The 11,812-nt window shown below is 53.9% G+C and overlaps 2 protein-coding genes across 2 annotated transcripts; one reads left to right on the top strand and one right to left on the bottom strand.

Moving 5' to 3' along the window:
- Window positions 1-4,063: 4,063 nt before the first annotated feature.
- On the bottom strand, window positions 4,064-6,260 carry CABS01_11172 (WD repeat domain-containing protein; the record flags this gene model as incomplete). The annotated part of the gene is made up of 2 exons (XM_060544527.1): window positions 4,064-5,054; window positions 5,107-6,260. The coding sequence occupies 2 exons, from the start codon at window positions 6,258-6,260 to the stop codon at window positions 4,064-4,066; spliced, it is 2,145 nt and encodes a 714-aa protein (XP_060397775.1).
- Window positions 6,261-10,045: 3,785 nt separating this feature from the next.
- CABS01_11171 (uncharacterized protein) lies at window positions 10,046-10,537 on the top strand (the record flags this gene model as incomplete). Its single annotated transcript, XM_060544526.1, has 1 exon — window positions 10,046-10,537. The coding sequence occupies one exon, from the start codon at window positions 10,046-10,048 to the stop codon at window positions 10,535-10,537; it is 492 nt and encodes a 163-aa protein (XP_060397774.1).
- Window positions 10,538-11,812: the final 1,275 nt, after the last annotated feature.

Raw genomic sequence — 11,812 nt, 5'->3', positions numbered from 1 at the left:
TTGATTTCTGGAATTCCGGATCGTAGATACACTTTCTATAAGGCTTCACTAGGACAAATCCGCATTGCGAGCTTTAGGTACGCAGCCTTAGTCCCTCTGTTCAGTCATAAACTTTGAAGTATCGATTGATGCAGGAGTCTACATTGGTCCCAAACGAACACAGCTTCACAACATCCCATCTTTGCCAGTGCAGCCGTTTCGAAACGTCTATATCATCTTTACTACTCTGAGTACACCAGCATCGCTCTGTAATTCACTCTTCCCTGGCTGTTCATGTACGCGCAAAACTCTGAATCCTTCCCGGAGTACTTTACCTAATAATACTGTGTGTGTTTGAAGAACACTGGTACTATTGATACTCAACTTCTCTATTCTCACCAATTGTCCAGAGTCATGTCGTCTTCACGGGCCCCCGAACCCACCCGTCAACGCTTGATCGTCCCGCGCGCACTCTATCTGCGCATCGATGATCCTATTCCTGGCCACTTGACATGTCCGCCGCCAAGCTGTTACGCCCTGCGCCTTAGTCCCCCAAATCTTCCCCGTGGAATAAAACAGCGAGCATAGCAGAAACTGACATCTGCAACTCACGAGTACCAAAATACAAGCGACTTGGCGACTTCTTGTCGGCGCCCCCTTTTAGACTTTTAGCTGCATGTCACTAGAGACAGCGTTAGGACAAACCAGGACCACCATGTGCCGCTTGCCGCTACACCACATCTCGTCCCCAGTATTTCTGACGGAAATTAACCTTCATGCGTGAAGGCTAAAGGGACGGTTCTGGGCCCAGAAAGTTCAGAAACCTCTCCCTTCTCCTCCCAAAAGAGACATAAACGGTTCGCGACAATCCCTCCGGCTGAAGACCTGTCTCCGCCTGGCTTGGCTTTGGGTTCATTTAGAGCGTAGCTCAATACTCGATATCATCATCTTTAAACCGGGTACATCCCAAAATAAGATCTACGTCTGCCGCCTCTAGCCTCCTTTCCGAGGAGCGCTTGTTGCTCGTTCTCGCGGTCAGGTGGCGTTGCCCATGTTCCCTCCTGTCCACATGGCCTGGGCACACCTTGTGAGTGTTCTACATACAGGCTATTGCAACGTGTGGTACTTTCTCTCGCGAATCGAATCGTGGAGTCGTGAGACCTAGGGCGAACCCCAACATATCCCCCCCTCGAATCCCCTCCATCCCATGTCCTCGTGGTAATTTTGCGCCCTCGTCCACCTCATCCTAGCGTGTCGTGACCATTTTCTTCCTCGCAGATTCTCCGCGTCGGTCGGTAGCGCAGATCATCCCCACGGGACACTCCATCAAGTCTAATTTCTCCCATCAGCGTCAAAGCCTCGTGGTCTAAGCCGGCTCCTCTACGGCGTCATTTTATTCTGCAGAGCGGTGATATCTTGACGCCCTGGAGGCCTTGATGTATTGGACGAGACAAATCTGGAGAGGGGATCCGGGGTTTCCTTAACTTGGCATGCGGGAGATTTATCCAAGGCAATTCAATCCATAGAATGAGACCGAAGCGCCTCCGGGGCCACCGTTCGATCCGGGGGTCGAACAAAAATACCTCCCTACCTAACGCTGCGGCGGCATCTACACTCCGGCGGCAGGCATCGTGAGATGAAGACAAGACTAGGCAACATGAGACGAACACATGTAGATGAAGTTCCTCACAACAAGGCTCAGATCCTCCGCTGCCCATCCGGCCCGACCGAGCAGCGTCGCATCCGGCACCATCACGGCGGCTCTTGTGAATGTGCAATGCCCAATATATTTGTGTTCTCCTCTGCCTCTACTCCGGGCTTGTCCCTCGCCCCTAACCCACTCAAACCTGATGTCTGGGGCCGTGGATGCTGAGGGGAAATGGGGTCCGGGGAAGGACAGAAATGGAAGGTCGGTTCGTGATACTCGACTTTTGTTCTGGAACGACCCCTGCTCTTCGGCCCTATTTCAGCTTCCATCTTGACATCTTGGAGGATCTTGGAATCGAGGCCTCTCGCTCGAATAGGGCCCGAGTCAACTGCCCAAGACAATTTGCGGATAACGCAGCTGAAACTGATGCTTTTCTTGTGTTCTTTCACACATGTGACTGTTGTCACGATACTTGGCAGAGGCAGGTGGGAAGCTACCAAGTATTTGGCCGATGGTTCTTTTAACCTCGGTGTTCGCGAGACAGCTACACACGATGTTTGAGGTCTGCCACTTTACCATCCATAAACCTGCCCATCTTTACCATCATCATGATGTTGGCGTGTATACAAGACTGGGAGCTGGAAGAATGGCCAAAAGCCTCAATCTGGTGAACCATCTACCAAGACATACTTCTTGTCTGAACTAAGGTACTTTAGCTTTTTGTGCATTTGGCGGCTGGAGGCTCACAAGCCGTGAGAGTCTTTGTGCTCCCTTCACCACCGTCTTCCAGTGTCGTTGTGATGGACATCATCCCACCTGCGACTAGACGATACTCATTCTGAGCAGCATCATCGTCGCGCCGTTCCGACCCCTCTGTCAAATCGCCAGCTTAAAGTAAACCACATCGGCGGCCACCTACATCAGCAAGTCCAAATTCACCGCTCAGATACGTCTCCGAAGCTCAAGCAAGTAGCCAACCGCCTTGCGGATACCGGAAGGCACGGTCCGTGATCTGTCCAGCCCGTCAGTCGCCCTTTGACCGCGACCTTCTCCGTGTGTCAGGTCCGCATTAGGCTGATCTCAATCATCCAGTTTTCCCACCGACGTGCTCTCGGACCGTGGACGGGACGTGGGCAGGCTCAAAGATGAGATTGCTCCCAGGCCCGAGTCCGAAGAAGAGACGCACTGAGTCCCAATGATCTTCTTGGACTCTGGACCGCGTAGCTTCTTGAGGCCGTAGGTATGGAGCTAAACTTGTAGAAGAGCCTCGACATCGACATCTGCTTCGCATGCGCATGTTTTGATGCTGGTCGTCATTGTAACCGGACACCCATTGCTTCTGCACTCCCTTGCACCTAGACGTATACTACATCCCTCAATTCTCATGGAGTTTACATCTGCAGCATACATGACAACACACAAGCAGCCGTACCAAAGCATCTCAGTTCGGTCGAACAGGACATGAAACACCAAGATCGGTAAGGTAGCACAGCACTCGCAATCTCCATCCAGATGTCCATCTCGGTCCCAGTTCCAGAGGACGCGTAGCACAGATTCATCCGTTACCACCACGCCGATAATCAACCCAAGACGTGCGGTAACCACCGCACCACACACTCTCGAAACAAACAAAAAGGCCAGGCAGAGTCGCAAACCAGGCCGACCGACCGGCCATCAGATAAAAAGACCCTTTTGAGTCGAAACGAAACGGAACGTCTGATCTTGCTTGCACCTGTCCTGAAACCCGAATGGGCCAGCAGGTATATTGCCACACCAGCCAGCGCTTTGATGGGAACGAGGCTCACCCCCGTTCCACCTTATTTTGCCGCTTCGTTGGCCCGTTGACTTTTTTTTTGTCTGAAATGAAACGGTCGATTTCTCCGCATTCTATATCATGAACCCGTCGTCTCATAGCATGACAATAAAGCATGGCAGATCAGTGGCAAAAGTGTCACCTCAAAACTCCCCATCTTCGCAGGACGTCGGAAAAATGGACGGCCAGGCAGGCGGCAGTTAGCGAACACCCACGGATAAATATATGATGGCGAAACAGAGTCTATAATGCTTCTATCCAGTAGCCGTCTATGCAACAAGGCCCAGGATGCCATGCAAAACGAAGAAACAAAGTCCAGTCCAAGTGTTTGAACGGATCCCAACCCGAATGAAAAGAAACCGGATCTTGACCAGACACCCGCAATCCCAATGCAAGTGGATGAGTATCCATCGTCATCATCCAATACGCCTCCATGAGGGTTCTGTTCTATCCAGAAATCGCCTCATCTCTTTTGTTTTCGTATAACGTCTACTACGCCGGATCGCCACCGAGTCGTGATGGTCGAATAAAAATGAAGAAGCCAAGTCGTCAGTGAGGGCGGTCCAGCCTTGCCGCTCTCGGTATTAGGATATTATGTAGGTTGTATGCGTCTTTCGTGCCCTCTATATGTATCCGCCCTCTATCTCGCAGGTACCGCCGCTGCTCTCCAGTGCCTCGATGCCGGCGACGTCAGCACCAAAGTCCATGATGAGGATCTTGGGATCCTGTCCGGTGCTGACGATTCTCCGATAATCGCTCTTCGCGCTCAGCACCCAGCTAGCGTGCCATCGTGGGAAGTCGAGCAACTGGCGACCAGTCTCCATGTCAAAGACCTTAATGTCAGTGTCGTAGCTGCCGCTGACAAGACGCCCGCTGACCGAGTCGATATGCAGGCTGCGCACGAGGTTATCGTGGGCCTTCATCTCGCGAAGACACTCGCCCGTGTTGGCATCCCAAATGCGGATGACCTTGTCATTACCAGCCGAGGCGACATATCGGCCGTCTTCGGAGAACTGAGAACACGCCAGGCCCTTGGTGTGACCCTGGAATTCTCGAATGTTTTTGCCAGTGTCAATGTTCCAGAGCTTGACGCGGAAGTCGCCCGAACAAGAGACAATGGTATTGCCGCGCATCTGGACAGCATTCACAGGACCGGAATGCCCTCGAAGCTGACGGAGGAGAGTGCCGGTCGCTCGGTCCCAAACGCAGATGCTAATGTCCTTGCTACACGTAATGATGTGTTTGTCGTCAAAAGCGAGATCCAACACAGCGGCAGTATGATGCTGAAGACGGCGGATCGGTCTGTAGCCCGAGCGAACATTGTACACAATGCAGCTCGCGTCGGACGACCCAGTGACGAGCATGCGATCATCGTATTGCAGACAAAGAATCGATGCCTTGTGGTGGGTGGGAAAGGAGACCATGGCAGGCATCGAAGGATTCGCCCGCTGGTTATCGGGGAGAGTTGCGTAATGAACCGGCTGTCCTTCGTCGTCGAGAAGCAGGGAGACGTCGTTGACGACCTCAGGCGGGCCGATGACCAGACGACACTCGAATGTCCGCATGTCCCACACTCGAATGGTCTTATCGCGAGAACCGGTGATGATCTTCGTTCTATGCGTATGTTAGTTAACCAGGCTCTTCCGAAAGAATCCTTGATACTTACTCGTCGAACTGAAGGCAATAGATACTGTCCAGGTGCCCATTCAGATAGACGGGCTTAGCCTTGCCCTCCTTCCATCGCTGGTCGAGCTCCTCCTTGGCCTTGTAGATCTGCTTCCAATTCACGTCTGGGTTGATGGGCGGGACGCCCTGTCCTGTTCCAGGTTGAACGGGGAGACTAGTAGCGTAGGTTCCAGTCTTCTCGCGCAAGAATGACTCTCTCCAGACATGTTGGTTCTTGACCATTTGCTGCCATTCCCGCGAAACTCTGCTCGCAGCGCCAAGAGCAGTGGCGTCCAAATGAGCGAGAACCTGGATCGCCAACTCAACAGGGAGCTGCGCAATAAAGTTGATTCGGCTGATGTTGGCGTCCTGGACCTCCACCTCCACATCGACATCCGAGTCGACACCAGTGACGGTGATGCCGATGCCGCTCTCGCGATCAGTGAAGTCATCAGAGGAAGCGCGAAGCCACTTGTTCTGGAAAGCCTGGTTTGAGGCAGCGGCAGAAGCCTTGGCAGCGGCGCCTGTGTGAAAAGGAATGATGGGCGGCGCGCTTCCACTCCCAGGGAGTGGCAGGCAGGGGAAGCAGTGATCAGACGCGGAGGCATCGCTTTGTGAGTCGGGGCCATGGGACGTCTTGGAGTGTCGAAAGCTTGTTGCCTGGCGAAGGCGGTGCCAATGAGAGTTGGCGTGAGCAGTGCCGGGACGGACATCATTTCGAGGCTCCTCCAAGCCATGAGCACCCCCAATGGAATGTCTCTTGTGATGGTGGACAATGCCCTTCAACGATATGGACGCCCTACGGAACATGCCCTTGATGCTACCATTGCTATTGCCGCCGTTGCCTCCCGCGTGTGCTCCGTGACCGTGCTTCTCAGAGTTCTCGTTGCTAGGGCCGACGTGGCTTCGAGATCGCTCGAGGGAGAGTTCCTCGAGATGGCTCGACAATTCGGGTTCGATGTGGAAGATGGAGGATTTGCGGCGCCATGGGAGGGAGAGACTCATGCTACGAAGGCGATGTTGCTGGAAAGAAGGTCTGGCGTTGGCGTTCCCATCAAAGGCATCTTCCTGAATGGCGGAAGTGGAGGAGGGCTCGTCGTAGATAGCCTCCTGGGCCAGAGCCCAATCGGAGAGGATTTGGATGCGTGCAGACATGCTGTAGATGCGTACGTCGACGTCGACGTTGGCGACAGTCGCCTAGAGACCAGAACTAGAGGTCGAGATGGATCTTCTCTAGCTGACCTTGCAGACGAGACGACAAGGAAGGGTCCGGGGACGTGGAAGAGAAAGGGGAGGTCGAAACGGATTCGTGGGGAAGCGAACACAGCACAAATACCTAGGGATCATCACATGGTCAGTGGGAGGTTTGAAGGGTTTAAGGGAATAGGTAAGAGAGGGAGATGGGTAGTTCGAGGAGGTACGGAGGGTCTTGTCTCGGTTCCATACCTTCAGTCCTAGCTTCTTCTCCCTTTTTTGCTTCTTTTCCCCCTTCCTAAACCTGACTCTATCTGGGGCGCCGGGAAGTTGTACACTCGCAGGACGGGAATGTCTCGGACTTCCCAGCTAAAGGCTTGGAGCCACTGCAGGGTGGACAATGGGTGGATAAGCAGGTGGCGGCCAGTAAGGAGACGGTTGGGCGGAAGTTTTGGAGATTTTCGGGTGTGGTTCAAAGATATTGAGACAGAGAGCGAGATGGGCTGCAGCAGCCGTGAACGGGGTTGAGTTGCAGTGCAGGCGGAGGGCGGCAGTGGAAAGCTGAACCACGGAAGTCGGCCGGTGGCCCCTGGGGCTCTTTGGGGACTGAAAGGCAGGGCGAGCAAGCCGCGACAGGAAGAGTTGGTGAGGGTCCTGGGGACGGTTTGTTTGGGGGTTGCTGGAGACGACCTATTCAGGCCTAGGGGCGTCGAAATGTCAGGGTCGAAGGGTGTTCGTCCCCCCGGCTGGCCCTTCTTCTCTCTATGGATTTTCAAGGGTCCGTCCTCCTTGGGTGGTGGGAAGAGGGATCGGCTTCCTGGGGTTACCGGATCGGGTCTGGATTCGTCTGCGGGAAATAGGGTGGTGGACACACTACCGGGCAGAACGCGCCGCCACCCAGCGAGTCTTTCCGTGCTAGGTTTCTCGTCGAAGTACGGATAGAGGTGAAAGATGAGGGTGAGGACGGTGACGGTAACACGAAGACAGAGATGAATGAAGGAGGTCGAAGTTGGCAGACAGGTCCGATGACCTTGGAGCAGTTGGGCAGAAGGGTCAGGTAGGTATTCGTGCGGTGCCTAATGAGCAAGTGAGCATCTGCCCGTCGAGCTGTGGGTGCCGTGGTGCCCTGGCGTGTCCTGGTGTGTGCCCGGGTGTGGGAGCGCGAGTCAACAAAGAAAGGGAAGAGAAGAAGAAAGAAAAAAAAGGGCGACAGTGCAGATCTCCAGCCAAGTGCGAGCCTCGGGTTTGTGTGATGACTGGCGGCGACTAGTCTTTTGTGGTTGTTGGGCGACGGTTTCGAGTAATGTTGATGTAAATCTCAAGCCGGCGATGGGAAGGGCAAAGAAAAGTCCCGGTCCTTCCCCTCCGGTACCGAGTGCGGTACGTACTTGTATCCAGGTATTTCTTGGGTCTTGGGGAACGGGAAAGCCGCCTCTGCGAGATTCACCTACTTAGGTATCACACTCCCTCAGTTAGGTACTTTACTGTTTCTCAGATCTGTGTACCGGGAAGAAGCAGCGATGCCAGAGGTCAATACGGAACGAGTTGACGGCCGTTGAAAAGAACAACAACGGAAGCGAGATCGCCAGATTGGCGCTGACAGGTGCGAGAACGGCGCGTAGAAGAAGAGATGGAAACCAGGAGCCGGCAAGTATTCGTAGGTACACACACCCACAGGAACGAGAAAGGATGAAAGACGGCCTGGCCGATAGGTATGTGCTTACCACTGTCAGACTTCTCAACTTGCTGTGAAGGTACTAGTGCTGGCGAGAAGTAGTTGGACGTGCGCCACGCCTGTTGCAGATTGCACGGGGTAGCCCGGGGAACCGAGTCGTCTTTGTGCGATCCGGATGGTTTTGTATGCTCTGGTAGGTAAGTCGTAGGTGTTCAAATGATCAAACAGTGGGAGTTGATCCCAGTGGACAAAGAGGAAGCACAGCAGAAGAAGGTATCCCGTGACAATTCAACATCATGTGGGCATGGGATGATAGAGGAGTGACCGCGATACTTGAAGTCAGTGTGCCAGGACAAGAATACCGACTCTACCGCATCAACATGCGCCGTTGTTGCTGTTGACATTCATCACACAGCGTCGCAATGTTTACATTCCGAATGGGCAAGCCATTCTCGAAATCCCGAACCGCCGCCTCGTCTCGCGAGGTTGGCTGCAACCACAATGAAATTGCAGCGTGGCAGGCCTCGCGGGCGCCGTGGCGGAAGTACCTACGGAGGTACCTACGGTACCAGGGCTGTCAAATAGCAGAAGGGGGCAAAGGTATCGGTACTTGGTGTTTCGGATTTTCGAGCTACTGAACTGCGAAACTTGTCTCTATCCCGGTGACTAGAGACGTATTCGATACTTCTGGTGAAAGAGAATTTTGCCAGGTCTCGATACCAATTCTCGCTACCCTCCATCTTCTCCCATCCCGAAATCCCATTCCCATCTACAAAACTTAGTACCGTGGGCAGCCAGCTGGTATCATTGAATTCCCACTTGCAGGCAGGTCGCAGCATCTGCCTCGACAGTGTCCAACTTCCCGGGGTCTCGGTCCCTGAATGCAAATACCCTGGAAATCCCACCCTTCCCGCATCGCATCCTTCAGGCTAGGCCGCCTGCAACCCTGTAAGCGGAGATCCAAAGTCAATTTCCGATGTTTCCTCTCTTGCAAACTCCGGTCTGGTCAACAGTTCTTTGTGTTTAACCTGGTGTCAGAGACAGCGGCATCCATTTGTGTGTGCCTCTTCGAGGTCGCAAGACGACGATAATCCAGAGGATTATATCCGTACAGATAGTCAAACATCAGCTTCGGCAATCGCCCTTACCCATTCCAGTCCAGAGACGACTCATCCTTTGACCCAGCATGGCGGACGTCGTTGGCATTGTGGCAACCAGGCTCTGAGACCTTTACAATCGGAAATTGGCTGTCACACTCTTATGCAGCCGACGAATGAAGGGCAACGTTCCGTCCATCCACCGTCACATCTCACCGGTGCCTTACCGCCTGCTCCTATTGTTCCTCTGCCACTATGTGCCTAGTAGAGTACCCGAGTATTGCCATGAAGGTCTCACTCACCTCTACCATGGCGGTGGGCTCCCTTGGCCGAGCGCTGCATTGTCAGATGCGTCTAAAACACAAAGACGGCGCGGATAAGCGAGCGCCTGGGAAACTCTTCATCTCAATGATTAAGTTTCGGAAATGAGAGTAAATCACAGCCATATCCTCCTCGTCAGGGATGATTTTGTGACTTTTCGCTTCCCCAGATTCTCTCGACATGAAGGTGAGCTACCTTTCATGTTAGATCGTGAGCTTCCTGGACCAAGTCACAACTTAAATACAGCGCGTTGAGCTATAAGATAGATCCTTAGAAGATAATCGTCCCAATGATGGGCGGTATGATAAGCTTCTACGGTGACCTGTGACCGTCGACCTTGAAGCAGCAATGTAGCATCATGAGATCGCAAATTCCCATCTGAATTGCGTTTGGGGCACGGGCCATTTACCCTTACCTTCGGCTCCGGCGCGTCGAGCCCCGGTCAACCGGAGCTCAAGTTTTTCCTTGCTCCTGCCGATGACGAGAGGCCCAGTCCATCAGGGTGCCCGTCACGCCAGAATCTCCAGTGATGAGACGAAACCGCCCTGACGTCCCCTCTCAATTCTTCAAGCTTCACTCTCCATAATTCCTGACGAGAAGTTGACCTTCTTGTTCTCTCGTCGACGACATATCACTCTCAAGAAGCTGCAAAGATGCCGCCCAAACCTGCCCAATTCGGCAGAATAGGCCTCGTCATTCCGCTCTTCTACCGCGTCTTCTTCCTAGGCATCGAGCCCATCTCTGCTCTTGTCGGTGCCTATTACGCACACGTGCGACCCGACGACTATCTCCAGCTCACTCACGCCGTCTCAAAACCCGAAGTCATTCCCCAAGGAACCTCGATCGTCCTCTCCCAGCTCGCCAACCTATACCTGCTCTTTGCTCTCAATGAAGCCCTCGTTCTTCGCGCCACATCAGACCTGCGCGTCTGGAAGACCGTCCTGTTCGTGCTCCTTGTAGCCGACTTTGGACACTTGTACACAGTTCGAAGCTTAGGGCCAGAGGTGTACTACAACTTCGCCAAGTGGAACGCCATCGACTGGGGAAATGTCCCGTTCGTATACTTTGGTGCCTCGATGAGGGTCGCATTTCTGGTCGGCGTCGGATTAAGCGGGCGACCGGCACCTGCAAGAAAGCAACAGTAGAGCATGGGGGAGTTCGCCAAGCTCAAATAGCCTACCCGGCCGGGATGTCGCTTACGCGCCGGACAACCGCCCGATCATTGCACCGAGCCCGAGTCGCCGATATTCGGTCCGCACAGAACCGCGACCGAAAGTGAGAGTTCTGGGAGACGAACTGAGGAAAAGGCGCCGTTGGCAAGGGGGGAAGAGGAAATAATGGCGAACGGAAGAGACAGTCCAAGCGAAGGCTGGGACAACCCCGAGCCAGTACCGACATATTGGACTGGTCACTCACCCTGACGGCGTTACGCATACCTCGATTAGATACAGCGCGATGAAAGCATCGAACCAGTACGCATGACCGGACTGGATGGTTGGCTAGGGACATTTGCACGGCACACATGCACTCGGAGACATTTGCCGAGATACAGCGAAGAAGGGAGTTCAGACATCCAGTGCAGCGAGGTTGGCCCCTCGACGAAGAATTTTTGGTCCAGGCCAAGCCCGATGTTATCTGTGATCGTGGAGTTCCCATCCGCCATCAAACGTCGAAGAGGGGATCTCTTCCCTCTGTATGGTGGGATTTTCGGCAGCCGGTCTCGGAAAATCCTCCGGACAATTTTCCTTCCCCAACTCCCGGAGGAGCCACCTCAAATCGAGTGGGTTTTGGGGTGCAATTGGCGGGCAACGGTGGGGTATCATCGCGGGGCAGCGCGACACGATGAATGGAGGGCGGGTGAGTGTAAGAAAGTGACGAAGAAGGATGCGAGCTCGACAGGCTTACAGCAGAGATGATTGAACGGCAATCACGACAATAACGGATTCGATTTCGAGAAACATGTTCTTTCTTATGCAGTCCCTTTACGAACACAGCCATCTGCGACGGACGGACGGATGAGGGAAGGAAGTCAATGGCGCAAGATTGTGGAAGAATCGAATGAGAGGGCCATCATTTGCTTCCAACAGGCGCCTAGCCTCGAGCAAGGGTCCTGCCCCCATCTAACTCCCATGGGCAGACATTGCGGCGCGACATAAGCCCCTCCTCGACCGAGCTGGGAGGTGCCCCTCACTCAAGGATGGATGTCCTACGCTCCACGCGCAGCGCCGCGACAAACGAGATGGTGGGGGGTTTCGGGAGAAGCTCTGAAAATGGTCAGGGTATTTCATCCGGCGCGGTTCCCTCTGCCCGTTGTGAGCAGCGTCCGAACCTTTCTCCTCTTCCTCCTTCTCTTCCTCTTCTCTCGTGCCATCCGAACACTTCCCGTAATCAAATCAAGGTCGTATCTCGAGAGTAGCCAG

The sequence above is a fragment of the Colletotrichum abscissum genome, assembly GCF_030869225.1.
Source record: "Colletotrichum abscissum strain IMI 504890 chromosome Unknown Scaffold_30.1, whole genome shotgun sequence".
Classification (NCBI taxonomy): Eukaryota; Fungi; Ascomycota; class Sordariomycetes; order Glomerellales; family Glomerellaceae; genus Colletotrichum; species Colletotrichum abscissum.
The sequence above is the reverse complement of the archived record's forward strand: the minus strand, read 5'-3'. Positions and strand labels throughout refer to the sequence as shown.